This window comes from Phaethon aethereus (genome assembly GCF_964289735.1).
Source record: "Phaethon aethereus genome assembly, chromosome: 12".
Classification (NCBI taxonomy): Eukaryota; Metazoa; Chordata; class Aves; order Phaethontiformes; family Phaethontidae; genus Phaethon; species Phaethon aethereus.
This window is the reverse complement of record NC_138588.1, coordinates 20054396-20071210: the sequence shown is the minus strand read 5'-3', so window position 1 is coordinate 20071210 and position 16815 is coordinate 20054396. Positions and strand designations below refer to the sequence as shown.

At 41.1% G+C, this 16815-nt stretch overlaps 2 protein-coding genes across 2 annotated transcripts; both read right to left on the bottom strand.

Moving 5' to 3' along the window:
• Positions 1 to 4850: 4850 nt before the first annotated feature.
• Positions 4851 to 7433, bottom strand: PSMA4 (proteasome 20S subunit alpha 4). Its single transcript, XM_082005013.1, has 5 exons — positions 7356 to 7433; positions 7029 to 7117; positions 6028 to 6158; positions 5696 to 5819; positions 4851 to 5190 (listed from the first exon to the last, which is right to left on the bottom strand). Exons 1-5 carry the CDS (start codon positions 7427 to 7429, stop codon positions 5036 to 5038), a joined length of 573 nt encoding a protein of 190 aa, XP_081861139.1. The 5' UTR covers positions 7430 to 7433; the 3' UTR covers positions 4851 to 5035.
• A 3748-nt stretch (positions 7434 to 11181) lies between these two features.
• On the bottom strand, positions 11182 to 16045 carry HYKK (hydroxylysine kinase; the record flags this gene model as incomplete). The annotated part of the gene is made up of 4 exons (XM_082004941.1): positions 11182 to 11645; positions 12330 to 12513; positions 14792 to 14934; positions 15697 to 16045. The coding sequence occupies 4 exons, from the start codon at positions 16043 to 16045 to the stop codon at positions 11182 to 11184; spliced, it is 1140 nt and encodes a 379-aa protein (XP_081861067.1).
• Positions 16046 to 16815: the final 770 nt, after the last annotated feature.

Here is a 16815-nt window from a genome sequence, read left to right as displayed (position 1 = left end):
CAGCACACTTACAGTGACATGCTGTATTGATTTGAATGCTCTGCAGTAAATACGGTCATTTTATACGTTGAGAATCCATTTGTATACTACATGTCCTCCACAGTCAAAATACATACGTGTTAAAGGATGCAGTGTGACTCTTATTTTGAAATGCTCAGTGTGTATGCAGTGGTCAACCCAAGATTTTAAGAGTAAATAAGAGTATATTATTTTAGCCAAAAGCATGGCACAAAAAACCCTATTTTATTCTGTTGTGATACACTGGAGTTCTGATGTTTTCAGAGTGCTCCAAAAATTACTGGACAATGTTTCTACTGAAATTGCAAATCTGTAGTTTTTGACGACAACTGGTCCACCGCTGCACTGCACCTGGTGCTCCTAAGCTAAGGTTATCACGTAAGATCAGTGTTTCTGTTAGCAGCATATGTGCATTGCAGTAATGCATTTTAGATCCCTAATGTCTAGTTAACAGTGTTAAACATAGTTGCCACTCTAATGTGCAGGACATAGCAAACTGGTTTTATTACATAACTGTGAATTTGTTTGCAGCTGCGTCCTAGCTATGCAAAACAGATGCTGTAAGATATAAAGGGATTAAACTGTCCAGGTTACATGCCCAACATTTTGCTAAATATTTTATGTAGCATCATCTGGCACACATTAATTATGTTGTATTATTACTGTTTTAGAAAACAGTAGTTCTAAACAAGAAGCCATTTTTTCCTCCTGCTTTGAACTTGGAGCAAAATGTTAATACTAACCAGCAGCATGTTAAGTTTCATATTTATCATTAAATGAAAGCCTAAACAATTGCATGAGTAATTGCTATCTTCCAAAGGGTCCTTCTCAGCAGGAGCTGACATCTGAAGGTCCCCACTAAAATATGTTCTGAGCGTCTCCAGTAAATTGGCTGATGGCAGCTTTTACTGTGCACTGAAGAGTACTTTAACTGGAAAGCCAAATGCCAAATTAATCTCAGATAAAAATAGCAAGCAGCTCTGTTCTCTTTTTAAAATCAGAAATATTCTAAAAACTTTGTGAGGCTGAATTTTCTCCAGATTAAAGCCAAGAGCTATATAATCAGCGAAGGGTACTCTCAGATCAAGTTGGTTTAGTGTTTTTTCATATTGTAATAGAAATTACTGCAATTAAAACTTGAAAATGAGGACAACTTTTACTACAGAAAAACTGTAATGGAATTCTTTCAAGAAAATGAAAGACGTTTAAGTAAGTCCTAGAATCTCAGCTAGTCTGAAGCTACATCGTTTCTCTCATGTATGAAGTACCTAACTGCATTAACTTCTTGGACTTAACGTCTTGTATACTCTTAGCTATGCTATCTATGTATCACATACAGTCCTGTGGCCTTTAAAACCATTAATTTGCATGCCTTGTAATCCTTAATATATTCATTCTCACAACACAGTGGAGAAGTATTGTCCCTAATTAAGACTATGAACAGAAAGAATAAATAATTACCTTGGGAATCCATAATAAAACAGAAGCAGAAGTCAAATTTAACATAGAAAGTCCTTTATCATCGTAATTGTCATGCTTTTATAACTCTGACAAGTAAAAATATTTGGATGAATAGGGAAGCATACCTAAAGGAATCTTCTGTCTTCCAGTGCACAATACAGTTAAGTCACATAAGAAGCAATCTTAGAAGTTAATTTGACTTTATTTGAACTGAATACAGTCATCTAGAAAACAAGCTAACTCTTTTTTTTAAACACTGACAGATGCAAGAGACAGCACAGGTATTACTGGAGAAGCAGTAGTTTCATTACCTCTTAAACTACTTAGAATAACGAAACACATTACAATTTATTAGGACAATCTATTTGTGAATACTTGCCCTAACAAGTTCTATCATGCACTCAAGTGAGATATAAACTATCCAGTCTTTAAGTTTACTAACATCGTATTATGCAAACAGTTTCAAGTAAATACTTTTACCTAATTTGAAAAACCTGTCACCTTCCACAGCACCACATGAAGTTCTGGTGTTAAAATAACATTTAATCCACAGCAATAGCTAAATATTTGAAATACTTATGTAATACACTGTAAACTCTACGTAAACACTACGTACACCAAAAAAACATACAAAGAACAGGAAGATCATTTTGATTAGCAAAGACAACTCAAATGTATCGCCAAAATCATTTTTCTGTTCTTACGACTTATCCCCAAACCACTCCCAGAGAAGGCACAGATAGTGGTGGTTTTTTTTTTGGTTTTTTTTGTTTTTTTTTTTTAAACACACAAAGCCAGAATCAACACAATAGGCCGATGCAGTCAAATGCTGCTCTATTTCTAGGAAAAACAGGTAAGGACCTTGCATTACTGTAAGGATGTCCCAAGAACATTCTAGTCAATAAAAGATCTCCAGCATCTGCTTACTGTCCTAGAGTCAAATGCAGAAAAGAATCAGAAATTAGATTTAGTTTAGCAGAACTTTACTGTACATCTTGGATATAAGTGCCAGCTACAGTTACTTGCCTATTCCAAGGCAGTGCTGAGGCTCATCTCACAATCACCTATTAATGGCATTCCATAGAGATGGCGTTCTTTAAATGAAATTGGTAATTATTATTAAAAGATTATATTCATAAAGTATTTGACAATACTTTTACTTTGGGTAAACAAAACCTTTCAATAAATAGATCTTTTAAAATGTAGTGTAACTATACAACTTATCACAATGTTTCAATACATAATGGAGTACAGATCAGAAAATTATTTAAAACATTCCAACTTTTGATTATTACAGTGTCTAAAAAGTTCTCCTTTACTAGCAAATGATACAGTGTTTGGCAAAAAAAGGCTATTGGCAATTCCTTAAACAAAGATCCAAATATATTTGTTATCCCCTCTTTGTTAGAAATAGAAGCATTTAAGAAAAAATATTTTAATAAATCTGTATCCTAAGCTATCTAATAATACTTCTACTAGTACACTAAACAAATTGCCTTGCATGATTTATATACATTGATGAATGCAGACTCAGATGCTCTAATGGTTTCCTAGAAGACAGAAAGCATTGCTGGAGCTTTGTTGTGTTTTGTTTCAAGTGATCTTTGAGAAGTTATAAAAAAAACTCCATTTTGGCATTGCTGCTTTTAGGGCCTATTCCAAGTACTTGCATAACCATCATCAGTGACCTAGAAATCTGCAAAAGATGCTGATATATTGCATTCATATTATCAAAAAATAAGAAGATTGAGCACTGAATTTTCTACATAAAAATGGAGCTTGAGGTATTTATACAACCCTATATAATGGAGATTAAATCTTACCCATTGCATGTTGTCTGCAATTATTCATGACTTGTTACATGAAATATCATTCCTATGTTATTATTTGGAAGATCTACTGTTGCACAAGGTGCAAATAAGTCAGTCTAACTTTTTATTAGCTATAAAATTTGAATACTAACGAAGTACTGTCTAAGTTCAGTACAAAAAAGACTAAAGCAATTGGCCTGCAGAGAGATTTAAAAAATTAACAAGCAGGTCCTGCAGCCCGCACAGAACCCATGTCACCCCACACTGCTCTCCATACAGAGGTTGCCCAAGTGAGTGCAGTACATCTATGCAAGCTGCAGCACAGACACCTCAAGTTAGATTCCTTCCTCTGTTCTCAACAGTGAATCTTACAGCAATGAGCTCAAAAATGGGGTTTGTGGAGACTAAGGGTAAATTCTGGCCACGTTGACAAAGTACACTTTATCAGTCAAAAATGTCTGGGATAGATTCAAAATAATAATGCACTGTATGGACTCATTCCGTTTCTTTAAATGGTCATATTAAATCCTGTTTGAAAAAAAAAAAAAACAAAACCACACACCAAAACCAAAAAGCTACAAGATAGACAATCCAGGGTCAGCATAAAGGGCCTGGGTCACCAGTCAGTTAAAGTGACCTCTCATTTAAGTATGAAAGATGAGTAAGACCTCTCATTTAAGTATGAAAAGCTCACTGAAGAGACAATTTGCTTTTGATATCTGAAAGGATGCAAAATAATTTTCAATAACTTGTTTCCATCTCCTCTGTTAACCCCAGATTTTTACTTTTTTTCAGAACTAGAAGAGATTTTTGCTATCTGAAAATCCCATTCTTTTGCATTCAGTACAAGGACAATCTGAACAAAAATTGTTGCCATTTCTAATTCATGCACAAATATTATGATTTCTCTAGTGGTTAAGTGGTTAGTTTTCTAGACTGTTCTGTCAGAGAAGGGAACCAAATTCTCTGGGGAAGTATCAGCAGCACTAATAGTCAACATGGCCTAAAATCATGCACTATTTACCTAGTTGTATTTTCATGAGATAGCTTAACATTTTCACGTGGCCTTTGTAAAATGTCTTTCTAGTTTGTGTGAATATAGCTACTGTTACATGATTAACTTCTTAGAAAACACATGCACTCATGAAAGGCTATGATAAACTGAACACTTTTGCTACAGGGCATGTTTAAAACACTACTGCTTGCAAGACCATCAGTTTGACATAGCCTGTTATAGAACAAAATAGGCCAAAAATAAAACTTGGCATGCCAGCACACTTAAATTCCGTATTTGTGAAATGATTTTTTCAAACTTAGGAGCCCTTTTCACTACTTTAAAAGGAAAATCCACACATACACACAAAATTCTAACAATTCTAACACCATATTTGTTCTTTACCAACTAGCATATACCTTGTTTTAATGGTTTAAAGCGATTAAATCCCTCAAGATTGTGCATATCCAGGCATTACTGCGGAAATAAAGACACCCATCACTATTCTTCTTAAATTTTATTCCATAATAAAAAATAGAAGATGAAAGAAATAGAGTGTTCAAGAATTAAAGCAATTATTGGTCAATGTAAGGAGCAGTAAACTAATTATCTGAATGACGATTAAGGACCTGGTTCATCAAAAGTAATTCTGGGTCCTCCATGGCATAATTGTAGGCTTCTACAAAACAGAAATCCAGACTATCTTTTACTGAAGCAGGTCCTATATTATCTACAGAACACTTGATTTCATCTATTTATCCTTCTCTTTTTGTTCTTTTTCCTTCTTTTCACGTTCAGCTTTTGCTTCCTCCTCCTCATGTTGTTTTATCAACTGTTCCACCTCCTTTTGCTTCAGAACCCTTATTACTGTCTTTCCGTTCTCTCTTGTCAGTGTTGCAATTTCAACTGAAACATATGGAACAGACACGGCGTTACATTTTGTCCTTTAGCCAGAGCAATCATCAGAAGGGCAAGGTTTGTGATTACAACTGACAATGAAGCAGAAAGCTCTTGTCCTGCCTCTACAAAAAAGCTTGACTGGCAAGCCAGATGGCAGCAGTCCTCTTCTGCAGCAGCGTACAAAAGCACCTTAGTACCTCTCCAGCGATTCTTCTACCAGACAGGCAGCCATTTCTGCTACCGCACCAATGCGGCCTACGGTCCCTGAACTGTGGTCTAGCCCCTGGAGCTGACCACGGTGGATCATCTTCAACTAGGTTATCTGTATGCCTCTTAGAAAGGTTAAGGCTGAGAGCTGCTGTATTTTCTAAAAGCATTTTTCACATGACAACTAAAAACACAAAACTCCACATCTAGTGTACATACATTCATTACTTTTCTTTAAAAAAAAAAAAAAAAAAAAGAGAGAGAGAAAAAAGAGGGTGTTATCCCGTATTGGCAAACTGCTTACCCTTCTCTGCAGAGAGTTTGCTAACATCCATGGTTTTGTTTAGAACCTTAATGGCTAGTGCAAGTGCAGTCTTCAAGGTCATTTCTCCTTCTTTGTAGTCTTGCTTTAGCATTGACACAGCTGCCTACAAATTTCACAGAAATTAAAATGGTATCATTGGACAATCAACCAAACAGTTGCTTTTTGACAGATAATATCAACACATGAGTAACAGCAGTGTTTCTACAGTTACCTATTTCTGCACTAGTAATCAACAAAGCAGTTTAATTAGCACAGTGCAATTTACACTTCCTCTTACTTGACTTTTTGAGAGGAAAAAAGCCAGAACTTACAGCACTATTATTCCCAATGCATGTAGCTTTCCACCCTCCATAATTTCCACTAGGATCACTTTGATACAGCTGAAATCCATAATGCTTATCCCAGCCAATATACAGCAACGAAACACCAAAAGGACGTTTTCCTGTTGAAAAGAAGGCTATTAGCAATCCTCCAAATTTGGTAACAAGATTGGTCATGAGTGACAATTATTTTCTTTGATTTCCTTTTTCAAATCTATTCCTGTGAACTAGGATTTAACAGACTGTTCTGCACTTCTGTTGCTTGAGATAAGCACACCAGCGTTTCTTTCTATGTCATGGGGCGGGGGGAGGTGGCAGCAGAGGTTTATTTCATTTAACCCTAAGAACAGCTCATTTCTGTCTCCACACATTGTAATTTATCATCTCAGGGCTTTAAATCAAAACTTAATACTTAAAGTATGTAGCTTAGCTGCTAAAGCATGTAACTTAACAGTGTTAAAAGCCAAGCACATAAAAAGGTCATTCTTTCACACTACATATATGAAAAATACCAGAATCATCCGTTTGCGTACTAAGGAACACTACTTATGACATTTTCTAACACGTTGCTCCATCCACAGGAATACTATTTTTTAAAGTGTCACAATACTGATACCCCTACATATAGTCTTATTTGTGATTCATTGTGCCATTATGCTGGATGGGCCAAAAATGTTGAAAAGTTACGTATCAATCAATCCTCTGCTGGTCTTTCGGAGGTATTCACTAAACCCAAGAGCACTCAAAGCATTCTACGGAATGGGTCGGAATCTCAGCCATCAATTTCTCAATTACTAAAAAGCAGCACCTTCAGCAGCAAAGCAGTAACCATAACTACCTGTTCCCCTCATAAATTTGGCTATTGTTTTTCCCAGTATAACTTGTTACAGAAGAATTTGGTAGAACTGTCCAGAGACTCAGATACTTCAAATAATGTAACAGAATCATTTATTAGACATTTAAAAGCACAATGGTTCATCACACTTCACTACCTCCAAACTGTGTATAAGCCTGCTTGATATCACATAGTGCTGTTACCAGTTGTTCACAAGGAATAGGCTCTTGATATTGTAACAAATACCTAATACGAAAGAGAAAAAAAAAAAGTTTTCAAAACTTCTTTTGCTGACAGTATCCTGTACCACATTTAAAAAGAAACGAGAAAGAAAAGAGGCTATAGCCTCTTTGATCTAGCTGTTTTATTTCAAACAATCTACTTCTGCTCTACTAAATACATGTTCATGTTGATTTAATACATAAACAGAACTGAATCTGACAATGCAGGCAAGTAAAACCATGTTAAGTATCAGCAGACCTACCTCTGCGCAATCAGTCTCAGTTCATTTGTTAGAACATTGGCATCTGAAGTTATTCCTGCAACACTGCAAGCCATATCCCTGCAATATAAGCATACAAATTAACTGAATTCCTACCAATCTCCAACAAGTAGTCACATCTTTATACAGCGCTTCAGGCAGAACACCTACTGCTGGGCTTTCCTGATCAAAACTACATAGCTGTCGTATAAAAGAGGTTCATCAGCTCCTACCTTGAGGGTACATAAGAAGTATTCTACAGAATGTACTACGATTTTGTAAGAGCAGAGGCGGACAGCAAAAAGTAAGCAGGTCAGTATGCTGGTTATACATACAGTTCTGAAAAGAGGACCATGCCAAAGGTGGTTAAGTCCTGAGCATCTTTAGAAGAGCCATGAGCTACATACAAGTGCCTATCTGGGGGCCACCTGACACAACACACCAGAATACTGAAGGAGCCATACAGATGTGACAGGCCTTCAGTGGAAGTGGCTGCCTGACATACTGCATTTCTGTAACTGAAACTCAGTGATCTTGAGTTGATCCTAAGAAAAATAAGTGCTTCACATCCTTAACTGTTTCATTAGCTCTCAAGATCTCTTTTGCCCAATCTGATACTGCTACAAAGCTTTCACTACACAAAGCATTCAAGAAAAATAATCCAGATTTTTTTTTCCAAGTGAATTTGAGAATTTTTCAGAAGATGGAAGGGCTGGCCTAGGCAACTACTCCAGGGCACTATTACACAGCCTCCTTGAAAATGCAGTACTTCCTACAATTCTAGCTGCTTTCAAGATCAGCACAGAAAGGGAGACTGACACGATGAAAAGCTATTTGTTTCATGTGCGCCGTCTAGCAAGGGTGAAGCTCTACCTCCCTTACAGGCAAAGGAGCACAGTCTGTAACACTCTTCAATCTGACGTCACAGATTTAACTTCAAGTTTGATAAAAAGGAAGCTGTAATATAGAGATAGATCATCTCTGCTACAAATGGGGCAAAGAAACCTAAAGCCTGTTTTACCCAATTATATTGTTCTCTCTGAATCACAAAAGAAAAACAAAGACTTAGAAGAGGACACCGAGCTGAAATAGCATCTTTATTTTTGTGTGCGTTCTTTATTCTGGCCCCCAAATGGTATTTTGTAAAACTAGGAATTCCCAGTTTTCCTAAGTGCTGCAATAACATTACCTTGTATTAGGAAGTACCAACTAGGTACTTTTTTTTCCTAGGTAGGCTATTCTACCTAGAAAAATCTCTTAGACATTTAAAAAAAAAAAAAAAAGAGAGACATTTCTACTTTAGAAGAACTACTAAAGCGAACAATGACAAAATAGTCACACCTTGTCTAAAACCCTGAACAAAAAGAATAAAGAAGTGTTAATAATTTCAAATAAAACAAAACCAGAGTCAGTGCTAAAATATCTGAATAATAGCAGTGTTTCATTACTGATAACGTCACTGGACCTCTGATCATCATCTCAACTTACTCATTAAGTTTGTATATTTTCTCCGAGAAAAACACTTCATCAAGAAGCTTGTGAATGTTGCGTCTCTCTGCTGCTAGCAAAACACCATCATTTGCTAGAATTCCCAAGCAAGTACCTGCATGTCCAATTGCTTCCATTGCATACTCAACCTGGTACAAGCGACCTAGGAAAGCATTTAAATTAGCAACATCAAAAAGTGACACCGAACAAGACCAAGTATGCAAGGTGACTTAAATTTGCAAGAATCTGACAGATGCTTATTGTACAACCTAGTCTTACTTCTTCAGTCTATTACCAATTGACAGCAAATTAACTGGTTGAAAAGGAAGGTGTCAGAGAAAGTAAATCCACAAATCTAGTAAGGTAACACAGGGCATTGCCAATGTGGAAAAAAACCCTTTCTTTAAAAAAAAAAAGTCTGCAAAGCTCTCTGCTGCAGTAGAATGGACCAAGATGGATTTTCAATAATCAAAGGAAATATTTGATACTAGACTTTGAGTCCGTCCCATCTAAGAAATAGGAAAACATGGCTTGTACATAGTTGTTTCAGCACGTGTAAGAATAACAAGGAGAGGCGTGATTGCACCAGCAATCATTATGCGTTATGTGTTCTCGGGGGGAGGAGAGGAACAAAATCCATCCATTTTCAAACAAAGAATGAATGGTGAAGATTTGCTCAAGTTATTTCAAAATCATGGCAGGCAGTATTACTAACAGGGCACGGTCTCATTGTTGCTTGAATTACAACAAATTTGGAAGTCTCCATTTTGGACACTTGGTGCCCTTACAGAATTGTGTGCAATTTCTAGCAGGTAAATATAATTTCTGTAAGTCATATACGGGTGAGAACACGCTATAAACAACCAACCTTTGTACAAGTAGTTTGTTACTTAGTTTTGAGAAGCTGCATAGGACATAGTCAGAGTTTACTTGAAAGTGGGGGGTTAAAAAATACCTTCTGGAGAAAATATGGTAGTTCTGGAGTCATATCTTCGAGACTGTAAAAAGCAATAGCTCGTTAAATATCATCGTTCTCTTGTCAGAAAGAGACATTCTAAAACTAGCAATGCTCCGAGCCGCGTATAAAAGAAACAATCATTTAGTGACCTCAGTTTGGTACTCACGTAAGAAAGTAACGCCTCTACCACTCCACACGCGGACCTGGCCCACGGACACCGCTGTGCCCACAGCCCCAGCCCCGCTGCGGCGTCACTGCCCGTCGCCTCCCCACACGCTGCAGCCCACCCGCCCGCGGACCGGGCCGCGACTGGACACGGCCCGCGGCTCAGCAAAGCCCCAAGGAAGACGGGCCCGGCCCGTAGCTTCCACTCACCATCGTGCCGGTGACGCGCCACGGGCAGAAGGGAAGGGGGCCTGCAAGACATCACAGCGCACATTAATCGGCACCGAGCGCCGTGCCACGCCACGCCCCGCGCGGACGGACCCCGGCGCCGGCCAAAGCCCCAGAGGGCGCTGCAGCCGCGCCCGGCCCAGCGCCCCCCCACCGCGGCCGCAGTGCAGAGTCATCCTCACAGCGGCGGAAGGCGAGGGCCGCGCCACCTCCCGCAGAGCGCAGGGGCGCGTCCCGCTCCCCCCGGCCGGTCCGCCCGCCCGCCCGCCCGCCCTCACTCACGACAGGCCGGAGGGAGCCGATCGGCCGCGGATCGCGAGCGAGTCCCGTCCGGTAGAAGAGAACTGGGCGCTACGGCCGCGCCCAAACCTTCACCGCTGCGTCGGAAATGGCCGCCGCGCTTGCGCGGTGCCGTGTGCCAGACTAGGGCGGAGCCCGGAGCTCCTTCCCTCTACCGCCGCCGGGCGGGGTTGGCGCGCGTGCCCGCGCTCCCGCCCGGAGGGGTGGCGCGCGCAGCAGCTCGTGCCGCCGTAAACGGCTGCCCGCGCACGCTTGGGGCCGGCCCGTGCCGCCTTAACGGTTCTCCTCGCGGCGGAGGGGCCGGGCCCAGCTGCCGCCGTGTAACGGCTGCCGCCGTGTAACGGCTCCCGCGCGGGGCCGCCGTAGCTGCCGTCCGCGCGGCGCAGGGGCCGACCGAGCCGCCCCCCGCGCCGCCCTTTCGGCGCTGTGGGTAGGGAACGGCCGGTACCGCTCCGGTGGAGCGGGCCCGGAGCGGCCCAGAAAGCCGCAGCGGCTGGTGCAGCCGCGCTGAGGCGAGGGCAGTGACCACCACCCCGGGGAGGAGAGAAAGCCTCGTCCCGCACCGTGTCCCGCCTGGTGTCCCCCCCCGCCTGCGCACACACGGCGGGGGACGCGCTCCAGCCCAGGCAGCGCCGCCTTTATTGCAGTAGAATGAAGTATCACCGTGCAAGTGCCTCAGCAGCTATCGCTCTACTTGGCAGGTGCGTGGTTCATGTATGCTTTGGCAGTCTCAAACCATGTCTTCTCTACAGCTTCTTGGCCCACCTCAAACATTTTCATTAAGTGTTTCCATCCCGTTTTGGCGGTGATCATAAGGTATTCCTTATTCTCTGGGTACAGCAGAGCTGTGTGGGCTGCTATGACAAGGGACTGAGAAAACCTCCCACTCACCAAGAAAAAGAGGGCACCTCTCTCCTCCTCTGTGAGTGGCAGGACACTTTCAAACCCTGCTAGAACATGCCCTCCAACACTCAGAGGATCTGGGCTCTCGATCATCATGTACATGATAGCTATTGCAACTTCAAATACATAATACCCATAACTCATGTCGCTAAAATCCAGGATGCCGGACACTCTATACTGAGGATTCTCCAGGGAAGCAGAACTGGAATCTACTAGAATGTTGTGGTCATTAAGATCTCCATGATTGATACCTAAACACAGAAGAAATAGAAACATTTAATAAATTATTAGTAAACAGCAGAATCCAATTTTTTTTTCCACTTCTCAGTGAAACAGCTTTGAAAAGATGCGTAGAGGCCCAAACTAACGCTCAGCCACATAACTGTATTAGTCTCCCTCAGCATCAAGTGTGCCTTTCACGGCCTCGCTGCTTCCTAGGAACCTCCATTCCACTACCAGGTGACCAGATAGCAATAGATAAAGGGAGCATTAGGAGATCTTCCTCCAGTATGGCACTACCTGTGACATGCTACATGTTTTCCAAACACAGAATAGCAGTTTTCAAATTGTGAAATTATCATCAACATCAATGTGAACTGAATTCCGAAAATATTACTAAATAGTAATATGGGCCATTATGAAAGGAAGTAGTGTACTCCATATACTCCTATTAAGCTGATATAACAGCATGAAATCATCACCTTAACTGGAAGCAAACTCATCAGAAAGATCAAGAACGGACCCTGACTCTGGACAGCACATTCCTCCTGGATGATTCTGCACTGTGTTCATTCAGCACAATACTTACACATGTCTAGCTAGGGATAAAGGAGAGGGGTTTTTTTCTTTATTTTTCCTTCTCCACAGACCCAAACTCCTGCAAGAAATTACAGTGTCTCAGTTCAACGTAATTACAATGAGAATAAAATACTCACAGGCTCGAAAACTGCTTAGCTTGGGTATTACTTTCTCTTTAAACTGCTCAATAACTTGTTCCACAACTTCACGGTATTTGTTCTGGCCCAAGGCATGAACGTACTGATCTAGAAGGGGAACATTTGCCAGGTTCCAAATGAACTGACCTCGATGCAGACTTTTTACTGTTGGATGATGGAATTTCTTTGGAAAAAGCACAAGATAAAATAGGCCGTAAGTAAAAATCTTGTTTTTATGGTTAAAGGGCTTGATTCAAAGCCCCTATTAACTTTAACAGGTTCCTAACGAGACTCACTGATAAGCACCACAACTTTGACTATTGCTTTATACCAACAAGTAAAAGAATAACCTGAAGAATGATTAAGGCAGGCATCTCAATACCTACATACAACCCGAATGGGTTCCCCTCCCCCTATTCTTTAGGTACAAAGATTATCTTAAGTCATTCATCACTTAATTTAAAATTGATACTGACTTTCTGTAACATGCCATTATGTAGCAACTCCGAGGCCTTGCCAAGGCCAGAGTCCCACACTGGCAGAGCCTGGATTGCACAGCTGGCGCTACAGAAAGCTGTCGGAGCAGAAAAGACACAAAACCTGCCAGCGTGCTGCGAACAGGCACACTCTGTGCATTTAAAAGGTGGCAACTTCTGGGGACAAGCCTTAGGACCAGCTGGTACATGAAAAATCACGAGGACAGAAGTACTTTATGGAGATACTGGAGAGAGCTTTATTCTTACAGAAATGGGCCTTTGTTCGTCCAGGTAGCCTAAATATTTTAAACAAACAAGGTCCCTAACCTCTCACTAGCAAATGAAAAAGGTGGTTTGGAAAGTGACATTCAGGAAGGAAAAGCCAGATGGCTTCCTCTTAACAATAAACCAACGACTGTAATTAAGGCTCTTAACGATAGGTAAACGATAGTCAAAACTGGAACCATGTATGAAAAAGTAAGGAACAAGATCAAGCCTAAACCAAAAATCACAATACGGGATCCCTAATGCTGTATAAAGCATCGCGTTGGTAGGAAGAATGCCATCTGGTAAACAACCACTGCAGTCCTCCCAGCGCAAACCAGATAACTCCAGCAAGCTATAAATGGGATAGCAGGTGTGTGAAGGGTAATAAAAAGTCATCAGCCCTTGTTACTGTAAAGTCATAGACAGTCACTTTACAGCCATAAACTTAACTTATTTCCATTCAGAGGATGTGAGGCACATCCAAGCAAAAGGAGGCACCAACAGAGAAAGTGGTGGAATACTATTTTGTGCACAAAACAAAGTATGACACGTTGCTTTGCTATCAAGTTGACAAAGTAAATTAACTGGGTAGAAAAGACAGACTGCATTTTCTGATCTGTCATCAGAAAACTTACTATCTTAGGTATTGTTTTTAGTGTCAATAATATTTTGAAGTTTTGACAGTAGTGATTGTCATTTTCTTTCTTTTAAATGACAAACCCTGGTAGATGATAATCCATACGTTAAGGGCATAAAGTGCCTTTTCCATCAAAATTTGCGTTCTCATGAACTATTTCCTCCTTGACAGGGCAAGTCACAGGCGTATTTTGAAACTAGCCGGTCTATATAAGTTGTTTTAATTGCATTATAAGAGCATGACCAGAGTGTTAGAAGGCAACAGTAAATTATCTTTCCCCATTGAAAAATGCTTTTGTAATTTAAGGATGTGACCAGTAAAGCTGGCAATTCACATTTCATTATTGTCTGAAGCCAGTTGCCAGAACATGAGAAGGAAAGGTTAATGAAAGTCCATAAATAATGCAAAGGTTCTTTTACATATCAAACTTAATTACTGGCTGATTTATCAGCTTTAGTATCCTGCAAAACTATAGAGCAAAGAAAGAACTTACTTTGCATTAAGATTATTTGACTGGAAGCAGTGCAAATGAGACAAGTGTCACAAATCTCTGTTCATTAGCACCACTGGCATTGTAGAGAAGGAACCAACTGCTACCAGTATTACATGGTCACAATTCTAATGACCAGGAGAAAGAGAGCAAATCAAAATGAATTCAAATTAATAGATCAGCCAGTTATGCCTGATGTGCACTACACAATAATACTTTAAAACAAGCTTTACATGCTTATAATGTGGGTAGCCTAGGGTTCACTCTCCTTATTTTCCAGGTTCGAAACACTAACCAGGTGAGTTTTGCATAAGTAAAAAGAAATCCTTATCCCTCTGTTCATGGTACAAAAATGCATTGCAAAAGGATCACCGATACCATGTCATAAGCACCAACTAGTCACGTTAATTGGGGAAATGCTTTAGTAACAGCCAGCTTGGGGCTTGGCACCTGAAAGATGAGTTAAGCTGACATCTGCATTCACCAACTTTAATTTTGCCAATCAGGAAAGCAAACAGCAAGCACAAGGAGAAATACAGGGGAGAAATTAACTGAGAAAGAAGTTTGTGAGGCTGGAGCAACAAAAACTCACCTCTGAGAGTGCTTTATCCAAACTGGCAGCTAGTTTACCAATCTCATAGAGAATCTGAGTGTTTGTAGCAATTTTTGCTACAGGCGTACCTGGCAGGTAAGTCAGCAGTCTGACCATGTACTTTTTGTTCCCAGATCCAGCATCTAACAAGCAAAGACAGATGCAGTCAGTCACTTCAATATATGCTATTGAGTATTAGTTAATGCAAGAGGCAAAAGAGGTTTATCCCGGTGTAGAAATCATCAGAAGTGGCTGATAAAACAGATTTCACGCAAAGATTTAATTTACCAGACTGTTGTAGCATGATGTGCAAACCCTAACACTCTTGCAATCTATGCTGGACCTGTAGTCCTTGTGCTTGGAATTGACTCTGCATAACAGCAGTTTCCCCCAGTGCTCACACACCTACTTGCACAGTTTTGCAGCAGAACAGCAGGTTTTGTAGGGAAGCTACAGTGAAAATAAAAGCAAAGTGTCAACACAATTTTTCTTCCAAGCACTGTTAAAGCAAGTTGTTCTGGCATCATAGATGGGCTGGTACTGTATTTTACACCATTCTGTAGGCAAATAATTTGTAACATTGATTAGTCAGGGAGGTTTGGGGTTTTTTTCCCTTTTCTCATGCATGGACAGGTCAGATCAATGTTTTCTCCAATTCATTATACTGAAGTTATTTCCTAAGTGTTTTCATAGTTAATTATTACTCTCCTTGACTTGCTTTGCTTCTGGTATTTTAAGGTTGGGGTATTATGGCTGGACATACAGGTCACCTGATACATATCCCCTCATATTTAAAAATAAGCCTGAAGTCTTACTTTTGTAAAGTAAATATGGCATGCCATATAGCAAGCTACTGACAAGCTAAGGGTGATAGTAGGGAACTAAAGGTGCTCGTAATTGCTCACCTCCCGACTCCAGAGACATTGTGTTACCATCTTTTGTAAGGTAAGGAGTAGCTGAAGGAAAGCCTTCAGCGCTGAGAAACATCATGGCCTGGGTCTGTGCTTCAATGAGGTCAGGCTCCTGGCTGTCTTCCGAATTGGTGATTTTGAGGACGTACTCATCAGCACCTTCAGTCGCACCTTTGTTTCTTGAGACACGCACATGGAAATTCTGATCGTCATAGCTAGGGAGTGGCTTGATCCAAGACACCTTTAATCCAAACACCCTGTCAACCAATTCAGTCACCATTTCTTCACCAAGTGCTGGTTTGGTCAATGTCCGGGCTTGACAGTCATTTCCAGAAGACATCATATCTCTAGGAGAAAAAGAGAAGTTGTATGAAAACTTACCTGTATTCAGACATCAGAAGCAGTAATTGCTGCAGCAAAATGCATTCAGATACTGGAGAGGCGTTTCCTACGCTTACTAAACAAGAAAAAGAAACCCACTAAGCCCGTCCTGGTTTTTTACATCACAGTTTGTTGTCAACTACCTAGTCTGTAGCCCCTCCACCCCAAGACAGACTTCTGGAGAGAGGCACTCAATCTATTCAGAACAAGTAGACACAAAAAGCTTACTAACTAGGAGTATTTTTGTCAGCAAGTTTCCAATAGTAGCTTAACCTGGTACGTTGCTAACCAGGAATGATTTCCTAAGGAACAGAGCTGCTGAATCCCTGCCCAGGAAGTTCTAAATTCACGTCTGCATTAGCAAATCTTCATGTTAAAGCAGACATAATCCTTCTGCCTGGTCACAGCTTTCAGAACTCCTGTGTTAAGAACCACAGAAGAAGCCTACAGACGCCCGCTCCAGGCCTCAGTGCCTGCCTGGCTGCTGGAAGCGCCCAGCCTCAGCCTCCCCTCTGCACAAACAAGGAACGCTTGGACTCTGCGGCAGCTGCGCCAGCCTTTGTCCTGCTTGGGGAGCCCGGGGAGCTGCGGGAGAGCGGCCTTCTGCCACCGACCCCCCAGCCCGCCCGCCTGTTCCTTGGCTGCACAGCCTTACGTTCACGGAACAGGCTCTGCATCCCAGACCCCGCCTTCGTCCCCCGCTGCCGGTGTCCGCCGGCGGCCTGCTCCCGC

Excerpts from the sequence above, each read along its gene's own strand:
- PSMA4 (XM_082005013.1), bottom strand. The coding sequence starts at position 7,429 with ATGGCTTGCAGTGTTGCAGGAATAACTTCAGATGCCAATGTTCTAACA. Across the intron at positions 7,118-7,355 it reads CTGAGACTGATTGCGCAGAG|GTATTTGTTACAATATCAAG; the intron begins GTAGGTCTGCTG and ends CTTTCGTATTAG. Across the intron at positions 6,159-7,028 it reads GGCTTATACACAGTTTGGAG|GAAAACGTCCTTTTGGTGTT; the intron begins GTAGTGAAGTGT and ends TCTTTTCAACAG.